Source organism: Capricornis sumatraensis, chromosome 8 (assembly GCF_032405125.1).
Source record: "Capricornis sumatraensis isolate serow.1 chromosome 8, serow.2, whole genome shotgun sequence".
Taxonomy (NCBI): domain Eukaryota; kingdom Metazoa; phylum Chordata; class Mammalia; order Artiodactyla; family Bovidae; genus Capricornis; species Capricornis sumatraensis.
The window spans coordinates 73,445,281-73,468,838 of record NC_091076.1 but is presented as its reverse complement, the minus strand read 5'-3'; the positions used below and the strand labels follow the sequence as shown (position 1 = coordinate 73,468,838).

The window sequence follows — 23,558 nt, the reverse complement described above, 5'->3', positions numbered from 1 at the left end:
TGGTGTCACCAACTGGCTGTTAAGGGGCCATGTTGTTTCCGAGCCTTCTGTAAAATGAGATAATCCCTCCTTTCTGGCAGGCCTGTTGTGAGGACCAAATTAGATCATGTAAGTAAAAACCTTTGAAAACTGCAGATCACTATTTTGATCTGAAGTATTCTCTTAGGCTACTATGTCCTTGTAAGGAGGTGGTGGTGCTGGGGAGACCCCAGCTCTGGGCACTGAGAATGAACAGGGGAGTGGGGGGACACATTTCTCTGAGCAGAAGCTCTAGGACTGAGGCTGTTGAGGGTTCTCTGCTTAGGGACTCTCTCTCCCAAGAGCTTTAGGTACTAAGGTTGAGTGACAGGTAGAAAAGATAAATGGCAGGGATGATTTGGAAAGAAGAGATGAAGTCTTTTGCAGTTTGAACCCATCTGCAAGTGGCCAGAGGAGGGGGAAAAACCAGAGGACTGACTGTAGTTAGGATTTGAGTATCTTGAAAATCATTCAGGGCACCACACCCACAACCTACTTTATGGATTAGGAAGGTGAGGCCCTTGCAGGACATGCTGTCCAGCAGTGAGTAGTGGCCTCTCTGCTCATCTTCTGTGCAGCAGCAGAGAAGAAAACAACTAGTCAAAGTCAAGAACGGCAGTTCTTGGATCTGAATCCAACTCTGGGGAAGTTAGCCTCTCAGTGCCTCTTGTCTCAGTTGTAAAACTAGGTTAGCATCTACCTTCTGAAGCTATGGAATTAAATTAGGTAACTAAACCTTCTGCTTAGCACAAGGCCTTGCATAGTTAGCACTCAATAGAGGATATTCCTCTTCCTGTCTTCAGGACCTCATTATCCTTAGTTGGCAATGTTAGAGCAATGTTTCTTAGCCAGAGAGCTTGTTTCCCTCTTCCTAGTGGAGTGCCTGAGAATCACTGTTTTGTTTTTTCAAATTACACATATTTATCAGAGACTTGGGCTTCCCTGGTGACTCAGAGGTTAAAGCATCTGCCTGCAATGCGGGAGACCTGGGTTTGATCCCTGGGTTGGGAAGATCCCCTGGAGAAGGAAATGGCAACCCACTCCAGTATTCTTGCCTGGAGAATCCCACGGACGGAAGAGCCTGGTGGGCTACAGTCCACAGGGTCGCAGAGTCTGACACAACTGAGCAACTTCACTCATTCACTCACTCACTCACCAGACACTTACACTCTATAGAGACAGTGGTTTCCCAGCATTTCATTGCATGACAGTGACCAGGATGGTTTGTCAAAATGCAGATTCCTGGGTCCTAGTGATTAGCTCACTAGGTCTGGAGTTGGTCCCAGGAACCCAAGGTTTAACATGATCCTGATGCAAATGGTCCATAGAATCTGTGTGGAGGGCAATAACCTCCTAAGATTCCCCATTGTTCCTGGAGGGCACGATGGGAGATGACGTATCAACTTGTTGGGAACACGTAGACCATATCATGTTTCCTTCTATGCTGTGCTTAGTTTTCTGACTCTTTGCGACCCCGCGTACTGTAGCCCACCAAGCTCCTCTGCCCATGGGGATTTTCCAGGCGAGAATACTCGAGTGGGTTGCCATCCCCTCCTCCAGGGGATCTTCCCAACCCAGGGATTGAACCCACAGTGCAAGCAGTGTCCCACACTGCAAGCAGATTCTTTACTATCTGAGCTGCCAGGGAAGCCCATCACACATTTTGATCCTCAGGGGAATTTCTACCTTTTTCACTTCTGCTTCACCAGATCCTCTCTGGTCCTCAATTTCACCCTTCCAGCCTTAAACACTGCCTTAATATTCACTCCCCAAATGTCTTTCCCTCTCTCATTTACTCCACCCAATAATTCCAAGTAGCAGCAACTATGGTATGCAAGACATCATTTTCACCTCTTGAGGCCTTGCTAAAGAGGGAAGCCTGTGATTGCCAGGAGGGCTTGTGAGCCCTTAACTGCAGACTTACTCACTGCTTATTTCCAAAGAAAGGAATCTGAATTTTTGTGTGACAATCCTAAAATTTTAACTATCACAAATCCAATTTTTCCCCTAAAATTCTATGGGCCAAATCCCACAGGTCTGTAGGAATAATTCAGAGCATTTCAGTTTCTTCCTTTTGCCAAGGAAGGGGTCCCTTTAAAACACCAAGAGCAAGGCAGTATCAGACTGTAGCAAAAAACTTTCTTCCCACCCCCACTTTCTGCCTAGGCATTTACTCTTTTTTTTTTTTTTTTTAATATTGTATGGTGCCTACCAAGTCGCTTCAGTCGTGTCTGACTCTCTGCAACCCTATGGACTATAGCCCACCAGGCTCCTCTGTCCATAGGATTCTCCAAGCAAGGATACTGGAGTGGGTTGCCATGCTCTCCTCCAGGGGAATCTTCCTGACACAGGGATCGAGCCAGCGTCTTTTACCATCTCCTGCGTTGGCAGGCAGGTTCTTTAACACTAGTGCACCCGGGGAGCCCTTGTAAGTCTCAGAAAGCTGCTATCATAGTGAAGAACTCAGGATCTCAGGTGATTTCAGGCTCTTAGTCTGGCTGCCTCAGGATGGGCCAGGGAATTTGTGCTGCAGTTCCCTAACCCCAATTCCTGCTCAGTTACTACTTGGGACAGCCATGCTTGCAGGCCAGATGGGGTATGTTGCAGTCTTCCAGAAAAGGAACAAACTGGTGAATCTGCAGAGGCAGGGCAGCCTGGGGAACAAGGCACTGGAAGTGGAGGGAATAGCTAAAGCGAGCAGTCTTTAGAGTGCCTAAGAATAGACAGCTCAGCTGGTAAAGAATCCTCCTGCAATGTAGGAGACCCCAGTTTGATTCCTGGGTCGGGAAGATCCCCCGGAGAAGGAAAGGCTACCCACTCCAGTATTGTGGCCTTGAGAATTCCATGGACAGTCCATGGGGTCGCAAAGAGTCGGACATGACTGAGCCACTTTCACAAGAATAACTAACAGCATTTTCAGACGAGATGGGCTGCTTAGGCCTTGGCTGTGACCACTACAGAGTAGCATCCATCTCCAACTCTGCAAACAGGGTTAAGTTTGGAAAAAGGTTACCTCTGTGCTTTGTTTCCAGCTAGGTCTAGTACCATCCCATCCTTCAAACTCACGGTTCAGAGAAGCTGAGAGCTATGGTGGAGAAAACAAATACATGAACCTGGTTCTGACAGGCACCCACACAACTCTCAGGGATCAGGATCCAAGGAGCTAAAACCCAGTATGGCCCAGGCAGAGCTTTGCCAACTGGTCTCTTCCCTAAACTTCTCAGATGTAAACTCTTCCCTCCTTCAGGGAGGAGTCCTTTCCTTCAGCTTGGGACTTAAGACTTCCACCAAAAATGTGTCTATGTGCACATATGCATGACCTTGTCTTAGGGGTTCGCAACTGCAAACACCTCCCTGCTTGCTGCTGCCCTGGAGACTGTGCTGATGGCCAGGAATCCACTTTCTAAAAAAGATAAAACGAGTTTTCCTGTGTATCTTTTCCAGGAAAAAGATGCTCAAAATCCAAATCACTTTATTGTGCGGTAGTCAGTGCTGCCAGTCTCAGCTTTTCCTGTCACCCCCCACTCATTCAGGATGCCAAGGTCAAAGTCCACTGAGGCCTCCTATTCCTGCCCCCCTTTTTTTCTTGGAGTGCAGAGCTAGGCTTATATGATTTGAGTCTTAAGTACTGATATTTGTCTCTTAATTGGAGATGGTGAGGTGCCCTAATAGCAGGGGAGATTTCTAGGTAGAAAAATAAACGCAGGGATTACAGAGGTTGCATCAAGGTCATGGTTCGGGGCGGGGGTGGGTGGCGGGTGGTGGTGGAGTGGAAAGGGGATGCAAAGGCAAAGGCCTTCACAGAGCTTTCAGTTTGCAAACTGGTCCAAGAACTTGAGGTAGGCCTGGCGCTGGGGTGCGGCTGCTGGAATGAAGTGGCCACCAGAGTGGGTAAGGGTGACGGCTCCATCGAATCGGCTACATAGCTGCATACTCTCCTGAGAGGGGATGACGCCGTCAGTGTCTCCAAAAACATGGAGGGAAGGCAGTGACAAGGGGCCCTGCATGATGGGTTCCATGAGGCCAAGGCCCCGCGGGCAGAAACCAGATACAAGTATGACAAACCGGGGCAAAGGGAAGCGGGGATCACCGCCTTGGCCAAGGGCACACACAAGAGCTGCTAGCGCGGCCCCCTGGCTGAAACCAAGGATCCCATCGAAAGGCCCCAGCTTGTTCAGTGCCTGTGCCACCGTTCCCAGAGCTTCCTCCAGACCTCTGCACGCCGTGGGTTCTTCCAGGGCCAAGAAAACGTCTGCCTCCTGTTCGGAAAACCACCAGCCTCGAGGCTGCTCCTCCGGAAGGCAGGGTCCTACAGCGATGAAGGGGAGAGTACAGAGTTAAGGCAAGGGGAAATCCAGGGGGAAAGAAATAAAGGGAGTGAGGGAGGGTTTGGGAATGAGGGAAACAGGTGGTTGAAGCAGAGTAGAAAGTCTGGGGAAAATGAGGCGGAACAGACTGACCTGAAGAGGAGATGGGTAGAAGTCTGGGAGAGCCAGGCAGGAATTTGAGCAAGGGGCTAGGTTGGCAGAGATGGTGTGTATGGGCAGAATGAAGTGGGAGGATGACAAGAATGTGGGGAGGGACAGGGTGGCTGTGTGCAGGCAGGTGTTACGCGGACTAGGCAAGACAGAAGACTCTGGGCTCATTTCCGGGCAGGGCTCCTCTCACCAGAGTCTGGCCTGGCCCCCTCCGACCCCGCTATGTCCACGACCGGGTGCGGGCCGCTGAGGCAAACGAGCTCTGCGCGGCCCCGCAGCGCCTTCCGCAGCGCTCCGGTCTTCTCACGGAAGCCCCGCTCGCTCTGCCGAAAACCCGCCAGACACAAAATCCGCAGAAGCGGCTGCGCAGCCATCATGCATGGCGCCTGCGCGCCAGAGGAACCGGAAGCAGCCTTTCCCCGAGCGGAAGTTGAACGCGAAGTGGGGGGACCCAATACAGCCACCACCCTGGAGGCGGGCCACAGAGCAAGCGGACGTTGCCATGACAACACGGAAGCGGGTGCTGCAGGTCCAGAGGTAGGGCGGATACCTGGGAACCAGGAGCGTCTCAAGGAGCGATCGCCGACACCTCCTCGCCTCTGCAGCTGCAAGCCTCGCAAGCCGCGGCTGGAGAGGGGCGCGCGGGCCCCCCCTGAACCTGGGGTGGCAGACTTTGGTCACGGTCCCGCTTCTGCGACGTTCCCCACCCTGCTGTCGTGCATTTCCCTTAGCGGCCGCAGGGGGGCGGCCTCGGCTCGCGCCGCCTGGGCGGCCGCGCCCAGACCCTTCGGTCTTCTTGGAGTCCCCTTCCTACCTTCCCTAGGCCCGGCCGGCCTGGGACCTGAAGCAGCCGATCCCGCCCGTGGTTCACCGTCCACGGCCCCAAGGAGCTGCTGGCGTAGAAGTCCATAGGGTAGGGCTGCTGCCAGGAAATGTCCCTCAAGGCCACCGCCGCCTGGGGGAGAAAATCTGGGCAGTAACATTTGCCAACATTTTTCTACGCAGGATTATTTAATTCAGTCCTCACAATGACCTACGAAGGTCCTATTATACCCATAGCATAGAAAGGAAATGTGAGGTTCAGAGAGCAGGAAGGACTTGCGCAAGGCCACACAGCTAGGAAGTGCCTCCGCTGTAACTTAAGTGCTGCTCCACTGAGGACTCCTTCCAGGACAGAACTAAGGGTAAAGTCCATTGTCCCCCAGGGATTTTCAGGACCTAGTGTTACCTCATAGGGCGTGAGCAGCGGCTTGGGGAAAGCTGTACCCCAGTCGATGGACAGGCGTGGACATGCCACCTGCACCCACCTATAAGAAGGGAAATCAGGTCAGATCCAAGGGGCAGGGGGTGGGAGTGGGGTTGGGTAGCCTTCCTGTTCCTGGCAGCATGCTGAAGAACATGACTGTGTCCCCAACACACTCAACGGAGCTTACTATTAATTCAAAAGTAAAGACTCACCCACTGCTGTTTAGAATAGCATTGTTCTCTTCTGTTTCCCCCACTGTGAGCTTTTTTAAGGTTTTTATTGAATTCGTTACAATATTGCATATCTTATGTGGGATCTTAGCTCCCCAACTAGGGAACTGAAACCTGCAGCCCCCCCAACACTGGAAAGTGAAGTCTCAACCCCTGGACGGCCAGGAAGTCCCTGACTATGAACTTTCTGAAGAGAGGGCTTGGGCAGCATGTTTGCCATCAGACCCCAGGATAAAATTTAGCGCCTGGTCCAATGCAGTTGCCAACCACCCCTCAAACTCATCTCACACAGAACAACTATGATATAGCCGTTGCCTGTGAGCCCCCAAGCCAGACAAAGTTGGGTTGACCCACAGCCAAAAGTAGCCCCTGCAAGATGAGTGCCCTCTAAACATTAAAATTTCATGGTCACGGAAGCACTGACTCCAGCCTGCAACAGGTAATGGGCAGAACCCAGATTCTACGCTTCCCTAGCCAGTCATCGCTAGATAGATTAAGGTGGGGAAACGTACACATCCACCTCGGGAAGGAGGCTGAGCTTGCTGGGGAAGATCTCAGAGAGCAGCAGCCTCACGAAGGGAAGTCCCAAGGCTTGGAGCCGAGATTCCAGGTGCTGTTTGGGAGAGGGAGGCAGAGCTGGGGTGATCAAGCAGCCAAAGTAAATCCCTTGGCCTCCTGATTTTCTCAGCTGGGTTCCCAGCTAGTCCCCTTTCCCAGAGCCCCTCTGACCTCCAGGATCTTGGGACTGCCTTGGCGGCCCAAAGTGCCCAGGATGAGACCCCAGGATTTAGCTGAGCGGGCAGTGGCTATGGCTTCCTGGCGGTTGGCCTGCATGCGCTGGTGGTCATAGTGCTCTCTGGACAGGACCTTGCTGTAAGGGTCATATCTGGAAAAGAAGCTGTCAGGGTCACTGGGACAGCCACTCACAGAACTTGCGCCGTATACACAGCTCCCTCATGCAGCCCCTTGGTCTTTGGAACCTTCAGGCTCCATGCAGGCAATTAGGAACAGAGGCAAGAGCAGAGACTGCTACTGGGAAGATCAGTTCCACAGCTGGAGCAGGCACGAGTGAGAGAGGGTTCTAGGATCTCGGTGTGGATCCAGTGGATGAGGAGGTGCTGTGTAGCAGCAACCCTACGTCTGGGACCCAGATTCAGAACCTCAGATCCTCAGGGCTGGGGTCTGTTAAGTGGTCCTGCGGTGAGGAAGTTTGGGGCTGACTGAGGGTCTCAGGGGCAGGGGACTCCACCCCCTTCCCAGCTGGTCAGCCCAGTCTAGCCGATACCGGTAAGCAGAGATGTTGGGGTTGGCGATCATGACAGACTCCAGGTGGAAGCGGCCATCTCCAAGATACCTGCAGCGGGGAGAAAGGGGGCCCTGACGGTGGGATGGGGCACCAGAAGCAGGCACCGGCTTGGAGGTCCAGAGGACTGAGTTCTTGGCTGGCTACACTGCGGTGTATATGAACTGGGACAAGCCATCCTTTAAAACCCCTCGTCCCACCCCCCAGGCCCTGGCTGTCTCACGTGTAAAATAGGAGTTTGAACTGGAGGACCATTAAGGCCCCTCTGGTTATGTAATGCAGAGTCTGAGAACTGCCCCTATCCCCACCTGAACCTTCTAGGGGAAGAGGAAAGAGCCAGCCAGGGTCATGGGAAGGCTCTAGAGAGACTAACGTGGAGGTGGGAGGAGAGACTGTCCCTCACCTAGCTCAGTACGGATGTGGGAAGTAGTGTCCAGGGTGTCATCTGGGCCATAAATGAGCTTTCAGGGTGTATATATAGTTTGACTACTCTCTGCTCAAAACTAGCTCTTGGGTCCAGTTACTGAACTGTAATAAGAGCCACGGTTTACTGGGCTTATGCCTTCCGTGTACCAGGCCTGGGCTAAACACCTGACATGTATGACTTCACTCAGTCCTAACAGGTAATCCTCCAAGCTACCCATTTCACAAGATACTAGTGAGGTTCAAGGATGTTGAGAAACTTGAATCCCCATTTCAAAAAAGATACAAGTGAGGTTCAGAGATGTTAAGAAACTTGCCCAAAGTCACACAGCTCTTTTAAGCAGTATACCTGGGACTTGATTTTAGGCTTAAACACCAGGCTATACCAAGCAGGGCTAGGAGATGCTGTCCTTAACTGTACCTTCCCAGATCATGGAGAGGCCACAGCATGGAAGACAGTCCACGTGGCAGCTCCTTCTCTCTTGGGAGACCATACCAAATTGTGATAAATGGCCAACACACACTCGGGGTGTTCCTCCCTCCAACAGACACCCGAAGCCCCCGGGGGCAGTCATGTATGAGCTCAGAGTTATGTATGCTCAGGCAAGAGGGAATGCCCATCGGGGAGCAGGGCTGCCAGAAAAAGGGAAGGCCCTGATGTGGGCCTCTCTGGGGGCAAGGGTGTCCTATGTGGGTTCAGCAAAGCTTGTAGGAACAGCATCAGCAGCCCCGGAAGTGGGGCTGAGTCAGGGGAATGCTCCCCCCCCCCCCCCGCCATTAGCTGAGAATGGGGCTCCCCTCCTCAGTCTTAGTGGGGGGAGCTGTCGGCTCCGAGGCTGGCTGCATTCACACAACATTAAGCATTTCTATTACCTAAAATAATTAGGCAGCAGGAGACACGCTGCTCCTGCTTGTTAGCTGTCCAGATGCTAAATTAATGGGGCTGCAGCCTGGGCGTGCCCATCCATCTTCTCCAATTATATGCACACCATTTTGAGCCCCACCCTTGTCCACCGCCCCCCTCAGGCCCTCATTCCTGCCCCACCCTGGGGATAGTCTTCTGGATGTTGGCCAGAGCACTGGAGAGGGAGCTGGGGAACCTGAAACCCTCTTTGGTCCCCATCTTGCAGGGTGACCTTAAGCGAATGGCTAAGGAATCTGAGACTCAGTTTCCTTTCCTGGATGATGAACCTCAGTGTCCAGAGGAACCTAGGGAACTTTTCCTATGTCTCTATGACTGGCCCCCCATTTTCCACTTACACCACAGCCTCCACCTCCTTGGGTAGGCAGGGGGACGTGCAGCCCAGAATCTCCCCAGGGGACAGGGGCTTGCACTGTGGGACACTCACACGATACTCAGCTTTCAGCTCTTGGGCAGCTGCCTGTAGGAGGAATGAGGGAAGAGGAGCAAGTGGACGGGGAGGGAGACCCAGGCCCAGAGGACCAGTCTGGAGCACCTGACGTGGGGACCCAGGAAGAGCCCGGGGACCAGCTCACTCACCTGCAAGGTTGACACGAACTGAATGGTGCTGACTAGTGCGAGGGCGCTGGCTGGGGGAAAGGTGAGGCGGATAGAGTCCAGGAGGTGGGCAGTGTCTATCCGGATGTCCACAAAGACATACAGCACCCGGAAGTCTTGGGCCGAGGTGTCCATGGGAACTGGGAGGAGAGAATAATTCAGGAGACTGTTTTGGAAGGCAAGAGGGGCAGAGGACAAGCAGCTTCAGCCTGAGGACAGTCGGGGAGTTCGGGGAGGTGGGGAGGGTGGTGTCACGGATCTTTTAGAAGCTCCATCTCTGCCACTCAACTGGGGGGTCCAGCCTGCTCTACCACCAACAGCCTTTCAAACACCCACAACTGGGACAGCAGCATGGTTTCCAAGGCAACCAAGTCCAAAGGCAAGCTCCACCCATGGAGCAGGAAGGCCAAGGCCATCCCAGATGCCAGGAGGGACCCCAGGCGTGCAAGCAGCACCAGGCACTGCAATGGAGATGAGCGGGCGCTTCCGCCTCCCTGCCAGGTCTAGGTGTCCTGGCGGCCTGTACCCAGACAGCTGTGGCCATAGTGCACCAGGAAGTCAGCCCCCAGGGCTCTCGCAGTGAAGTCGTCCACACAGCAAGCCCCGTAGGTCACGTCGCCCATCACCATCACTTCGGCCTCTGTGAACCTGTGGGGGTGGAAACGATGGGACAATGACACAAGGAGTGAGGTGGCAGAGAGACCCGAATGTGGCTCATCTCAGGGCCCAGCTCTGCTCTCCCTGCCTCTCCCAATCCCTTGGGTTGGCAACTGCCACTTCTGCCAACAGAGTAGGAGGGGCCCAGCTGCTACCTCCCCCAGGTCTGGCAGCAGCTCCTGGAACTCTAGCTGTATGCGGATGGACTCTGCAGCACCCTGGTTCCTCTGCCCGGACTCCGACTGCAAGAAGGACCCCCCAGGCCTCAGCCTGGTATGCGTATGGGTCATCCACAGACCTCCGCCGCCCTGACTCATGCCACCCAGAGCCAGGTGCACGCACATACAGGCAAAGACACCCGTTTCCACGCCCTGGCACCGTGACGCGTGGTGGATGCACATAACCTCCCAGTCGCCCAGAACCCCTGCTGCCTCCCCACCCTTAGTCAAGGCCCTCTGTGCCAGGATGGGGGAGCCCATGAACAGCTCCCCCACAGCACATGGCGCCACCCACATGCCTCATGCGTCAGGAAGAGTGGGCTATGGCCAGCGCACTGCCATGGGATCTGCTGCCAGGCCTGAATCACTGGAGGATGGGGGTGGGTAAGGAAGACCCCGCAGCCCCTAAACTCACCACAGGAATGGGGCCAGAGGCCTAGCTCTTCCCTGAGACCCACCCCTGGGGCATGTAGTCCGGCTCAGGGACGGGGAGGTGGGGGCGGGGTGGGGGGGGTCTTCCTGTTCTTCTCCTGTGGGTGTGGTGGGGAACGCTGAGCTGCTGCCAGGCTGTGCACAGAAGCAGATTATTCAGCTCCTTAGAATGCAGCCCAGGCATCTGAGTCAGCCGGAGCACTTAATTTTTTATAGATTAAAATGTATGCAAATTGGCCCAAGCCCCAGAGAGCATCCCCAAGGGGCAAGAGGGTGGGAGCAGGGAAGTGAGTCTGTGGCTGAGGGATGATGCGAAGCAGGGTGAGGGGAGGGCGAGGGGAGGGCGGCAGCAGGGAAGTGGGAGGTTCCCATCACGAGATGACCTCCCCTTTCTTCTTTCGCCTTCCCTGTTCCCGTGCTGGTTCCAGATGGCTGAGCGCTCACCCCCTTCCTGAGGATGGCTCATTGTATTGAAACTTAGATGAGGGAGGTGGAGGAATTGAATACCATCTCCTAGGCACTTCTCCTGCTGCCAAGCCCCCCTTGCCCCGCTCCTCCAAATGTGCCAGAGAAAAAGTCTCCCCCCATAGCCAGACCCCATGCTGACCACCCAGCCCATTTAGGGTCAACTCTAGGGGCTCTCAGCTTCTTCCTCAGGCCCCACCAACTGCTCTGGGCCCAGCTTTGAAGATAATGAAATTGACTCATTTCTCCCTCCCAATTTTTTTTTTTTAGGGAAGGGGAGATTTATAGAGACGAGGTATTGTAGCAGGCTAGGAGTTTAGATTGGGGTTTTTCCCTTGGTGTGTGCATGGTTGTGGGAAGGAACACAGTAAGGCAGAGGTGCCAGCTGCAGGACTGGACTGAGCAATCCTGTCTGAGCCCTGCCAGGCAGACACTAGCTGAACTAGCTGATGGCCAGAGCTATAATGGACATGGGGAAGGTCTTGGTTCAGCTTCCTCAGTGCCCCAAGGCTCACCTTTCCAAGATATCCACAATGGTACAGGCGAAGAGGAGGAGGCCTTCGGGCATTTGTAACGCCACTGCAAGACAGAGCAGAGACAGGAGAGCACAGGGCTGGGAAAAGGCTGGGATGCGAACCGCCCCCCACCCTCCAGCTGGGTCAGACAACCTCTCCACCCATACTCCAGCTCAGAGCTTGCGGGGCTCACCCTTCTTGGCCTGGGCCTGTTGGATTCTCCAGATGGTCTTGGGAATCTCAAAGTTATAGTTGGAAGGCAGGACTTGGATGGCCGCCTGCAGCTGGGGATTGTTCAGGATCTCAGCTGGGATCTGATTGGCCAAGCGGCCCCGAGGGGCTCGACCTAGGATAAATGTGAGAGGCCTAAGTTGGTGCCTGGCCTAAATCACAGCCAGACCTGATGGAGCTGTTAATGCCACCCAACTTTAAGGCCCAGATCCCAGAAGCCAAGAGGATTGGCCCAGCCTTCTTCCCCACTGAGTTCATCCTGAAGCTGGAGAGACAACCCATTAAGCTAGGAGGAAATCTGTGTAACTAATTTCCATGTTATGAGATTATTGGGAATCAAGGACTTGAATGTGTGGCTCACCCTGAGCGTAGAGCTGGCACCAAGGGACACAACTGAGGGGCAAATGGGAAAAATATCCACACAACTGTTCCTTGATTGAGAACAATCCTGAGGAAAACCCAAGAGCCCAGCCAGCCCAATCAGTCTAGGAAAATGTCCCTCTGCTCCCAGTCCCTGAGAAAGCCTGGAAGTTCTGAGATCCTAGATATGAGATCTATAAACAAACTGTTATAAGTCCTAATTTAAAAGACTTCCTTCCTTACTCGAGTCCCATTTACTATGTCTACACTGGTTAATTCTTGCTTCTTCCCTCTCCTCATTCAAAAGGTAAGCACCATACATTTAACCGACTTAAGTTCCCTAGTTCCATCATTCTCCCCCACTTCCCACTCCTGGAAGGCTGGAAAGAATACACTGTAGTCAGGACTGTGGGCAAACAGGTGAGGACAGAAAAGTGATCTTGCCTTTTAAGGGCTTGTAGTCCAGAGGGCGAAATGTAGGGACACAAATAATTACAACCCCCCCACCCCCAAGATTAAAGGAGAAGAAACACTGTAGTCCTTTAGGAAGGCTGTAGCCCCTTACTCAACATCCAACTCCCCACAATTCAGTTTACCCCAACCTGGGCATCTCTTTAGGCACCAGACAGTTCAAGAGTGTGAAAAGGTGAGAAATGGACTCATTCAGCGAATATTTATTGAGCCGGTACTATTTGCCAGAACTTCTACCAGAGATCCTGCTAGACTGACACTTCAGCCTCTGTGTGTGGGCACGTGTTTGGGGCAGCAGTAGACACAGGGGTGGTGATGGTGATGGTGCAGTGGAGAAGCAGAATGGCAGGCTGGGACCCTAAGTCCTGATCTGAGTGTAACCACTGCTATGGTACTTGTTCAGTTGTTTCAAAGGCCTTGGAACACCAGTGTCTCTGGGCCGGCCCTGTCAGAAGCTCCTCTGACAGGCCCAGGTCCCTAGTGGTTGCAGGGTTGTGGGAGCTGCTACTCCCAGCAGCTCAATTTGTCCCAAAGGCCAGTAAGCTCCTCCTCCTTTACAATTTGGCTGTAACCCTCTGTTTACTTCAGTGTTCCCCGGTAGACGGTGAGATCCCTGAGAGCAGGGTTGCAATCTAGTCCCTGCACCTAGCACAGGCCTGGCATTCAGCGGGCGCTCCATAAGTGCCGGATTAATGAAACCTTGTGCCTCCTACGTAAAGCATTCCCTGAAGGCAGACTCGAGGAATGCCCCGTCCAACACGCCTGGCTCCTTCCCTCCCCGTCGGGTCCGTCTCATCCTTGAGTCTTCATGAGTGTCTACCCGCCAAGGCAGGGAGGCAGCGTTTCTGGCTTGAGGACTACAAGCTTCTAGGAGGGGTTGCTCCCGATGGTGCCCTAAGGTCGCATAAGAAAGACGGGTCCCCCTGGACTCCAGCGACAGTGACTCTGAGCGAGTGACTACGAGACCTTCCGGATCTGGCGGAGAACGGCATCGCCGCCGTTAAAGTGGGCTGGTCCTGTCCCTGACTCAGGGGCCCTACCCCGAGATGCGAGGTCCGGAGGCCGCAGCGTCCTAGCACCCACCTCTGCCCGGGCCGTTTCGGCTGCAAGACTCTGCGGCCTCGGCCGCTACCAGCGCCGCCATCGCCAGCGGACCCACGTTGGGACCAAAAGACAGCGCTAGAAGAACGCAGAGAACGCAGACAGTGCGATAGATCGCCGATCGGCCAGAGAGGGGCGGGGATTTGCGGGGCGGGGACCGTGAAGGAGAAAGATAGGGGCGGGGCCAGAATGGGCCGCTTGTCTCAGCCGGGAAGGTCGGGACTCTTGGGAGCCCCTAGTGGTCCTCGACCACTGTGGTTCCGTTCTCCCGGCGACCCTGTCCCCTCCTCCCTTTGCGAGCAGCCTGAACCTGGCTCTCCTGCACAAGTGCCCTCCTATTTAAAGACTCCCTGCCCTAGTTCGGGGGGGCGCAGTCTTGTAAATAGAAGCACCGCCGGGTCTTCCTTCAGCTCCCCTATCTCCCCTCCTGATAAGCCCTGGACACCTATGGGCGGGGCCGCATTCCCTGCCTCAGAGGATCCCATTGTCCCGACAGGACAGAACTCTGCGCCCACTGAGCCGGTGCCAAATCGAGTCTTGAGGCCGATTTCCGGAGTGCTGGGATGCCCTTACACCTCTAGAACCGACAGTGTGGAAGGTTCACTGTGAAAAACTGCTACCAGGGGAAGGACTCCAGCCTGAGGATGCTTTCCTGGGAGAAAAGGGAAGTTCAAGGACTCGACCGCCTAAACCTTCTGGATTCTGGCCAACGTTTACCCTGCCTTGGCTGCCCCTCCAGCCTAGGTAGCCGGCCTATAAGCTCCTGGAATCCCAAAGAGAAGGCAAAGTGGCCAGTGAGACAGCCTTGACCTTTGGAAGAGCAGACTGCCTGCAGGACTGGCTTTCATCAAGGTCTGCCCCACAGAGCAGTCACCCCCAGGGCATTTTGCCCACCCAGCCCTCTGGCACCATCTTCCTCTCTGCTCTGTGTGAACACAGCTGGCCCTTTAAGGCAGCTCTGTGGCCTCAGGCTCCCCTGGAGGCCCTCCCTGCTTGGAAACTCCTAATTAAGGTGCAGGGAGAAGTGAAAAACAAGCAGCCAGGGACAGGCTCTGCCTGGGAGACTGCCCAGAGAGGAGGGCTGGCTGGGCAGGCTGAGAATGAGCAGCCGAGGGGCAGACCAGAAGAGGTCAGTGCTCTGCCCCTCAGACCCCCAAAGAATGCTCTTAGGATGGTCACACCTTTGGACAGGAATGTGGCCCAAGGAACAACCCATCAGTGTGATGAAAGTCCAGGCTGCACGTTCTCAATCCTTCAGGTTCTCCAGACCCCCAGTGTGGAGGATCTCAATTCCAGGGTCCACTTGAGTCCATCCCCTCCACATTCAGGACATGAAGGCCCAGTCTGTGGGCAGCCTTAGCTCTGGATGCAGCTGAGAGTCCCAAGAGGGAAAGACTCGCTTCAGTACCGAGTGATGGCATTTCCCTAGTAGGCCCGCACCCCTTAGCAGAAGTGGTAATAGAAGGCCCCCCTCCTCTTATAGCACCACCCCACAGCCTCTGGCCTGAATGAATTGTGTGGCCCCCATTAGGAAACAAGCCTGTGCCTGAAGACCCTGCTGTGCAGGACACTGGGGGCCATCATTCAGCTTAGGCCGAGAACACCTCCATCTGTCCGTGGGGGTCTCCCTGCCAGAGTTACTCAGCAGTCTGAGTAATTACTGCCTGACAAGAAGGCGGGCACAGCGCACCCCCACCTTGCACTACAGCACCGCCTACAGTCGCCCCCACCCCCTGGCTGGACTCCAAAACAGCACCCAGCCCTCCAGAGGCCCGAAATAACTCTGCTTCTCACACTCACGCCCAGCCCCAGCCAACCTTGCCTAAGATACTGGAGACTGCAGATTGCAGGGCAGGGGGTCATGGGGAGGCGGCTTGGGGAGGTGGAAGGAGGATTAGCATATCCTGATGCAGGCTCATACTTCAGCACTGATCTGCTGTGAGTTGCTCAACCTCCCTGACCTGGGTTTTACTGGTGGAGGGCCTCTGCAGCTCTGTGTCCTCGGAGTTCAGCTAGTGTCTGCCTGGCAGGGCTCAGACAGGATTGCTCAGTCCAGTCCTGCAGCTGGCAGAGGCTAAGAGAATGCCTTACCTGGGGTTTCTACTGCAAGATGGACCAATCTTCTTAATCTTCAGCACAAGCTTACTTTCTCACCTCCAAGCTATCTACACATTCCTTCCTGCCTGTTCTAGTCTTTTCCCTTCTCAGCCTGATGCATTCAGCCCTCAAGACCAATGGCACCTCCTTTGTGAAACAGTTTTGGATGGTCTTTCAGCCCCTTACAGAGCTAGCAGAGTCCCCTCCCACACTGTCTCTTCCTAGCACATTCTAAGACAGCTTATGGGTCTTCCCCTACGGAAGCTTGCCATAAGCTTCTGAAAACCCAAGCCTATGTTGTTGTTGTTGTTGTTGTTCTGTCATTAAGCCGCATCTGACTGTTTGCAACCTCATGGACTGCAGAATACCAAGCCTATGTAGTTAGCACAAACCTCGGCGTTGCTGAACGCATGTATGAGTGAATGAATGATACTGGCCTTCTTTTTGAGGTTCCTAACATGTCAAGTTTGTCTCCAAGGAATCACACGACTCTCTCACTTCAGTTAGATCTCTGCTTAGATGTCGCCTGCTGAGTGCTTTCCCTGATCCCCTCTTATTAGCTCCAGAACAACACCTGACATTTTTTCTTCTTCCAAGCAAGATCTCATTTGGACTTTCCTAAATTGGTCCCTAATAACCATAAATTTCACAAGGACAGGGACTTTGCCTTTTTCATTGACTGAATCCGGGAAGACTAAAGCTCTATACTGATAGTCCCTCAATAAATGTACCTTTAATAGGTGACTTGGGCCACTGTTTTCCCCTGTTCAGGACCCCTCTTATATCAGGCCAGAAGGGGGTGCCGGCCTCCACCCGGGACTGGTCTGGGCTTAACCTTCTCTAAGCTCAGCCCAGCTGGTTCCCAGCTGGACCTGCTTTTTAGGCGGTGCCTCCTCCATTTTCCACCAAGCCCTGGGCTGGGTCTGTATAGACTGACGGACAACAGTGGCCCCCCCTAAGCAGAGATAGTCTGGCTGAGCCCCACATCGGTCTTCCCCTCGCTAGGATATGCAGCTGGGCCTCCCCAATGCTTGTTGCCAGGTCTAGACTAGACAGGGGGACATCGCACTCGCCTCCCCCCAAAAAAGAGCAGTGTCCTAGGATGCGGGATGCGATGCTGCTGGGTTTGCGGGAGCTGTCCTGGGCAAGGAGGAGCCGTCGAGCCTCCGAAGAAAAAGCGGAGTCCGCCAGTGAGGAGATGGGCAGGAGTGCGGACTTATAATCGGGGACTCTGGGCGGCGGTCCTCGCATCCCAGCCGGTGGGCAGAGCGCACGCTTCCAGCCGCCTGTTTCGGTGACCTCCATCCGCGAAGGGCGCTCGCCCGGAGGGGGTGGGGCTGCGGGTGCGAGCTTCGGGAAGCCCGTGGAGCCCGGGAGGGACTCTCGAGTGGCCCGACGACCGGCCCGGGGACTGGGGCAGGTACTTGGACGGACGTGGGCCGAGGATCGTCCCCGGGGGCGGGCGCGGCGAAAACACCTTGGGAGGCGGCGCCGCGCGGCTGAGCGCCGCTGCCCTGGGAATAGGACGGCGCTCGGCACCGCGAGCTGAGAGCACTTTCATAAATTTTGTATGGGAGGCGCTCCGTGAGCGGGGGCGGGGAGCGCAGAGAGAGAGGGAGGGAGCTAGCGAGCGGGGGAGGGAGGGAAGGAGGAGAGGTGGGGGAAGCCGGGGGGAGGAAGGGAGGCGCCCCGCTCCGCCGATCGCACGGTCCTGCAAACGCGCGCCCGGCGCTTTCCCCGGAGCTTGGTGGTGCGTGCGAGCGCCCTTTTGCAGCAGCCGCGGCGGCGGCGGCGACCCGAGGGGGCGGAGAGCAGGGGGCCGCGGCCAGGGGACCAGGGGGCGGCGTCCCCCCTCAAAACCGCCTGCAAAGTGCTCGAGATTGCAGAAGCAGGCCGCCGGCTCCGCGGAGAAAGCAGCTCGCCCCGGGGGCTGCCGGGCAGAGCCGCGGTTGCCGGTGGGCGCCGGTGCCCTCGGCGCGGGGCTCGGGCTCACCATGCCCCTGCGGGGCCGGCCCGCCGGGCACCAGTGGATCCCCGGCTTGCCCCCGCCTCGACGCGCACGGATTAGCTGCAGCCGGCGCCCGACGATTTGAATCCGGACCCCGGGAGGGAGCGCGCTTAGGCCGACCTCAGAGTGGCGGCCCCGCGGCCAACATGCTTCGCAAAGGTGAGTTGGAGCCGCAGGGGCAAGTTGGAGTTGTATGCGCACGGGGCAGAGCCGTGAGCCTGGGAGCCGCCCGAGAGCCGCCCGGCGCCGGGGCTCCCGGTCTGGAAAGCTGCTCTGGGAAGGCTAGCGGGCTTCGTGGGGACTCAGCCGCGGAGGAAGTGCTGCTGGGGGAGCTCGGCCCCCGACGGGGGCTAGTAGCGAGACTTGGGATCTGCTCCCTGAATCCAGCAGCCAGGCCTAGAGATCTGGCTCGGCGAGGTCATTTGGAGACCACAGTGAACTACCTGTAATGGAAGGGGAGCCGGCCTCCTGGGACCTTAGCTTTGCCGGTATAAAGTTTTTCACTTGCAGCCTCCATCCCCCTCGCGGACCCACGCCGCCAGCTTCCGCCGCTTAGGCGGGGCCGGGTTCGACCCGCGCTCCGGTGCAGCCGGCGGTCAGGCGCAGCGCAGCCCCTGCGCTCACTCACCGCGCGTCCCGGCTTCCCAGGTGGGGCCCGGACGCGGGCACCTTCCCTGCACCGTGCTTTGGTGGTCCCCAGGGATGGGCTCTGGGCATCCAGCGGCCGAGGGTTGGTGGCTAGCTCCAGAGGTCCGGTTCCTCAAACTTTCCTTCTGCCTGGAGAGGAGGGATTGGAAGGCGGAGGCCGTGCCAGGAGCGTGCGCAGCCGGTGCCAGGCTTAACTTGAGGACAGCTGCCCCCCCCCTCATCCCCACTACCACCTCACCACGACCCTCGGGCCACCGGGCTCCTAGCCGAGCGCTGCAAAGTTGGCGCGGGCGCTGGGGAAGTCCCGCCGCGCCCCCACGTGGCTGCCGCGCGGGGAGCGGTCCCCAGGGCCCAGGGAGGGCAGGTGACCACGCCGTGAGCCCGCGGGCTCCGCCACCCGCCGCTCGGGCCTCTGCGTGTACCTCTCTCACCTCCCAGGTCCGGGCGGGCTGCGGCGCCCCGCCGGGACCCCCTCGTCCCTGGCCCGGGCCGAGCGACCGGTGAGCCACCCGCGCCTGCGGCTGTCTGCCCTGGCCCTACGGGAGCCAGCTAAGGTGGGACCTCAGGTAGCGGAGGGGCCTGATCCCTGAGCTCCGCGCTCCAGCCTTAATCCGCCCCTGTTTCCATGGCAACAGACCGAGGTGTCGTAAGCACGGAATTCTGACCTCACAGTAGGATGGGAAAGGAGAAAATGGGCAAGGGGAGGTGACGGGAGGAGGGGAAAGCGAAGCCCAGGGATGGGCGGAGAGGAGCAGGTGTGGGGGTGATGGAAGAGACCCCATAAGCTGGTGGGACAGGTGCGTGAAGAAACCACGTCTGCGCCGGAAGCCCTGAAGGCTGTGTGGCGGTCCTGGCTGGCTCAGGCCGACCGATGAATCTGGGTCGCCCCACTGTGTGAATAGCCACCAACTTGTGTGTGACTTGTATCCTCCACGTGGGTCGGTGCGGTGCAGGGTGGGGGAACCTTGACTGCCTTTCACTGTGGGTGGGAAGTCTCTGCTGCTGGTTGGAGACACCACTCCAGTTCCTTTCCCCAGCTAAAAAGAGACCAAAAGTCTTTTCAGCACCCGCCAGTGCTCGCCAGAGTGTGTCTGCACAGAGAAGGTGCCTTTTTTTTTACAGAGCTTGGCAGCCTGGACCTGGATCCTGCAAACCTGCCCCAGTGGGGAAGGCTTCCCGGGTAGTTCTAAAGGCCGCCATGTCCGGGCTGCAGGTCTGTGATGGAGATAATAGAGAGCAGCTGACATCTCATTTCCCTTTTGGTCTTTTGTCAGTTTACAGTTAAAAATGAGCCACGAAGCGGCCCACGCATTTTATTTATATGGTTGAGGTGTCCAGGGAGGCTTGAGCAGCCTCCAAGAGCCTTTTCTCCCATCCTCGCTAGCCAGAGACCCAGCTTGGGATGAACCCAGTGCATTCTGGGGCCTGCTCCCCAGCGGGAGGCTCCTTACCCTGCCCAAGAGATGGCCACTGGAGGCTTGGCAGTCACGTGTGTTTGCCACTTCGGCTATTTTTCCCTTCCTGCATAGCTTGGTTGGCGAGAGAGATTCTACCGACAAAGAGGTTTTCACCTGGATTGGCTGGAGGGAAGCAGAACAGAGAAGTCCTTTGCTGCTCTGGGCCATTGTGTGGGCAAAGGGCTTTTATTTTGGTCCTGGTTTGGGCAAATCTCTCCCTTGGCCCCTGATCCTGGTCACCAGGATTGGTGTCTCTTGTGCATACATAACACAGGGCACTCAGATTTTCTGTGTGGATTCTAGGTATGTGCCCAGAGACAAAGATATGCCTGGGGCTGGTGGCAAGAGAGGTGGCCATTGAAGTTTCTGCTTCTCAAGTGTTCCCAAAAGCTCCTGGCAAAAATGTCATAGGATGAAAAAAAAAAAGTCATAGGATGAAAAAAAAAAGGTCATAGGATGGATTCAGGTATTTGTTGCAATTTCCCTGCCCATCAGATGCAGAACCCTGCATGGGGTCCTGACCCTGGGGGGAGTTTCATAGTTTAATTATGATTTGGAAAAGGGTTTGAAAGATGACGAAAGAGTAGCCTTTCCTAGATCCCGGGAGGAGAGAGGACCATGAGCCCTACATATCCTGCAGAGAAACCCCAGAGAAGGAAGAAGGTGAGAGTAGGCATTGGACCACAAGGGTCACGTCTCTGATTTCTGATTGTCCTATGACAGTTAATATGGTGTTGTCCCTGGGCAGGACATTTTAAGAACTGGGGGTGCTGCCTTGCATCTCTTAATGAATAGACTCTCCTGGCCACAGCCCCACCTCTATGAACCTGAACAGCCTCGAGTCCTCAGTGGATCTTGCTGCTGACGGCGCTGGTAGCTGAAGGCTTCAGCAGCTGCCCTGCTGGCTTTTCCATCTCCCAGCCTAGCCTGGCAGAACCGGGGATATAAAAAGCAAATCTCTGGTCAGAGATGAGAGGCAGGCAGGGCAAGCGAGGCCCCGAGCCACTCAGCACCATCTAGGAAGGAAGAGTGGCCTGCTGGGTTTTTGCTTGGCCAGAAGTGGCCTGCTTAAGGTCAGGATCTATGGTTTTCATTTTTAGAGCTATAAAAAACAGAATGCAAATCAACAGCCTCTGGGTGAATACAGAACCTTTCCTTAAAGTTTTTGTCTTGTTAAGCAAGGAAATAGAGTGCCAAATAGGCTTTGTTAAGTGGCAGTCTAATTAATAATTTAAAATCGTGTAGCTGTCTTTCATTAGAATTTATCTGTACATCAACCACAAAATCAGTCAAACACACTCATTTATAAGTTAATGCCATCCCTGAATAATTCAGCAAGAGCTAGATTAAGGCCTACAACCCAGTAAGATGCATTTTGTTCTTTTGGTTTCCATAGCCAGATCGGCTGGCCTGGTGGCTGGATTGGGTCTCTTTTGTGGGAAGAAGGGAAGGTAGGAGAAGGAAGGGACCATGGGGTTGTCAGATGCTTGGTTGATTTGCATTCAGAGGTCCCCTAGGGAATCAGAGAGCCTCCATGTGTCCTGGTATAAGCAGGCACCCCTTAGAGCTGTTAGTGTTGTGGCCCTTCTTAGCCCCAACGGTGAAGGGAAGTGGAGAGTGTTCCGCAGACAGCCAAGACATTCCCCTTTCTACTAGAGAAAGTGTAGAGAGGGAAATTATAAGAACCCTGTGTAGAGGGATGAGATACAAGCCTTTTTAGCCCAAATCTAGGTACAGAAGTGGAGTTCCAGTCTTCCCAGCACAAGTCTGTCCCATTCAAGGAAAGCCGCCCAATGAAACCAGTGACACTAAGACAGTTTCCTTAACTGGGAGCTTCTGGACTGCTTTTCCCGTCAAAGTTCCTGGTCCTTACACCAGCAAAGAGAAGACAGGATGAGAAATTTTTAAGGATGCACCAGGTCACCTCAACAGAGAGAAGAGGCAGAGTTGCTAAATAAAGTCCTTGCATGCATTTTCTCACCAGTAGCCAGAATAAAAGCAAGGAAAGAAATGCAATGCTCCCCATTTGTGAGCTAAGACGATGTAGAAAATGTGTTTTGGTTCCGCCCCTGTCATGCCAACATGAAGCCAACTCCTCACCATAGTTTCCAGGTCTAGTTGCTGCAGAGGAACTGTTCAGGACCCAAACTCCCAGCGTGGACACACTGACTCCTCTACTGCAGGAATGAACCCGAGTTTCTGGTCTCAGGGTCAGGCTGCTAAGCTCGACCCCCACCACCCCGGAGGGTTCAGTGGCTCTGTTTTAGGAGATCAGGTGAATAACCAGAGCAGACAGTGGACTTGACACGGGGAGAGGTTCTTGGCCAAGTTTGAAGCAAGGAAGTCTCATTAGGAAATGAAAAAGACAGGGGAGACTGGTAGGAGTTTTTGCCCCCTGACCTGTGGCAGAGTTGACAACAGATGGGATCTAGGAGGGAGGTTTGGGGGGGTGGGGTGGGCAGTGAGTCTAACTCCAAGCTTTGAAGTCAGGGCCTGAGAAAGGACAGAGCAGAAGTTCACTCTCTGGAGATGAGAAGGAGGGGGCAGGCCTGCTGAAGGATGTCAAGAACGGATCTGTTTGGTACCATCTGCAGCGAAGTAGTGGTTAAGGTTAAAGCAGAGAGGAGATGACAGGGAGGGAACAGATGGCCGAGGAAGCAAAATAGCTGGCGAAACGGGAACAGAGCCTCCAGGGACAGCAGAAGGCAGGACCTCCATGCAGAATGCCGGAAGCGGCCTTTTCCTCGGGGTGCACTGGCCAGGCCACCTGGGTAGAAATGAGTCTGAGAGAGGAGTGATGCAGGCACCCCAGGGTGAGGGCTTCCTCAGGCTTGGGAGAAGACCTCATGTGTACTTAGTCACTCAGTCGTGTCCAACTCTCTGGCTCCATGGACTGTAGCCCACCAGGCTCCTCTGTCCATGGGATTCTCCGGGCAAGAATACTAGAGGGGGTTGCCACTCCCTATTCCAGGGGACCTTCCCTGACCCAGGGGTCAAACCCACGTCTCTTGGATCTCCTGCATTGGCAGGCAAATTCTTTACCTCTAGTGCCACCTGGGAAGCCCAAGAGAACACCTAGGAAGACATCAACCCCAAGGCGAAGAGGGGACCAGAAGCAGGGACCTCCTTGGATGTCGTTGAACTGGGGCGAAAAGAGACAGTTGACTTGGGGTCCATCACTGGAGCAAGGGGAGGCCAGTGTGGTCCGAACACGCCTAGCCAAGCCTACTGGGAGGAGGCATGGATGCAAGCAGGGAGTGAGCAGCAGAGAATGGACTGTTCTTCCTCACCTGCCTTGAATCGGATTCCACCGCTCCCTGTCCACATGCTGACAATAGTGGCTTATAATTAGTGATGGGCCAGGCTAAGTGGACTCCATGCCTAGCCTCAGGCAGTCTCCACAGCCACCCTTCGAGATCAGTCTGTGCTCGTCCCTGCCATACAGATAAGGAAACTGAGGCGCAGGCCAGATGAACTCCCTGACCCTGGGTCACCCAGCTGGCACGCTGAGTCAGGATGCCACCCCAGGTCTGTGTGCCACCACGCTCTTTGCCTCGCCCTCTTAACCTCTCAGCTCCACTGCCTCACACGCCCATGTGCCTTGATTTATGTGACATTTGTTTTGGGAGGTGCCGGGCACTGCTGAATCTGAATCAGTCGTGTCTCGTTACAGAGTTCCCT

The 23,558-nt window shown here is 55.3% G+C and overlaps 2 protein-coding genes across 3 annotated transcripts; both read right to left on the bottom strand.

Annotated features, from left to right (window-relative positions):
• Positions 1 to 3,827: 3,827 nt before the first annotated feature.
• Positions 3,828 to 4,870, bottom strand: OVCA2 (OVCA2 serine hydrolase domain containing). The gene is made up of 2 exons (XM_068977433.1): positions 4,687 to 4,870; positions 3,828 to 4,327 (listed from the first exon to the last, which is right to left on the bottom strand). The coding sequence occupies exons 1-2, from the start codon at positions 4,868 to 4,870 to the stop codon at positions 3,828 to 3,830; spliced, it is 684 nt and encodes a 227-aa protein (XP_068833534.1).
• On the bottom strand, positions 3,851 to 13,713 carry DPH1 (diphthamide biosynthesis 1). Of its 2 annotated transcripts, XR_011145167.1 has the most exons (14): positions 13,650 to 13,713; positions 11,698 to 11,850; positions 11,505 to 11,568; positions 9,744 to 9,865; positions 9,200 to 9,357; positions 8,959 to 9,080; positions 7,258 to 7,326; positions 6,702 to 6,858; positions 6,485 to 6,585; positions 5,725 to 5,803; positions 5,311 to 5,451; positions 5,047 to 5,154; positions 4,232 to 4,327; positions 3,851 to 3,956 (listed from the first exon to the last, which is right to left on the bottom strand). XR_011145167.1 is itself a non-coding variant. In XM_068976894.1 (13 exons), exons 1-12 carry the CDS (start codon positions 13,708 to 13,710, stop codon positions 5,065 to 5,067), a joined length of 1,317 nt encoding a protein of 438 aa, XP_068832995.1. In that variant the 5' UTR covers positions 13,711 to 13,713; the 3' UTR covers positions 4,205 to 4,327; positions 5,047 to 5,064. The 2 variants fall into 2 exon arrangements, 1 of the variants encoding a protein (XP_068832995.1); XM_068976894.1 differs by lacking the exon at positions 3,851 to 3,956 and having other exon boundaries at positions 4,205 to 4,327.
• Positions 13,714 to 23,558: the final 9,845 nt, after the last annotated feature.

Excerpts from the sequence above, each read along its gene's own strand:
- OVCA2 (XM_068977433.1), bottom strand. The coding sequence starts at position 4,870 with ATGGCTGCGCAGCCGCTTCTGCGGATTTTGTGTCTGGCGGGTTTTCGG. Across the intron at positions 4,328-4,686 it reads GGGGGCCAGGCCAGACTCTG|GACCCTGCCTTCCGGAGGAG; the intron begins GTGAGAGGAGCC and ends TCATCGCTGTAG.
- DPH1 (XM_068976894.1), bottom strand. The coding sequence starts at position 13,710 with ATGGCGGCGCTGGTAGCGGCCGAGGCCGCAGAGTCTTGCAGCCGAAAC. Across the intron at positions 11,851-13,649 it reads CCGAAACGGCCCGGGCAGAG|GTCGAGCCCCTCGGGGCCGC; the intron begins GTGGGTGCTAGG and ends CATTTATCCTAG. Across the intron at positions 6,859-7,257 it reads CCCAACATCTCTGCTTACCG|ATATGACCCTTACAGCAAGG; the intron begins GTATCGGCTAGA and ends CTTCTTTTCCAG.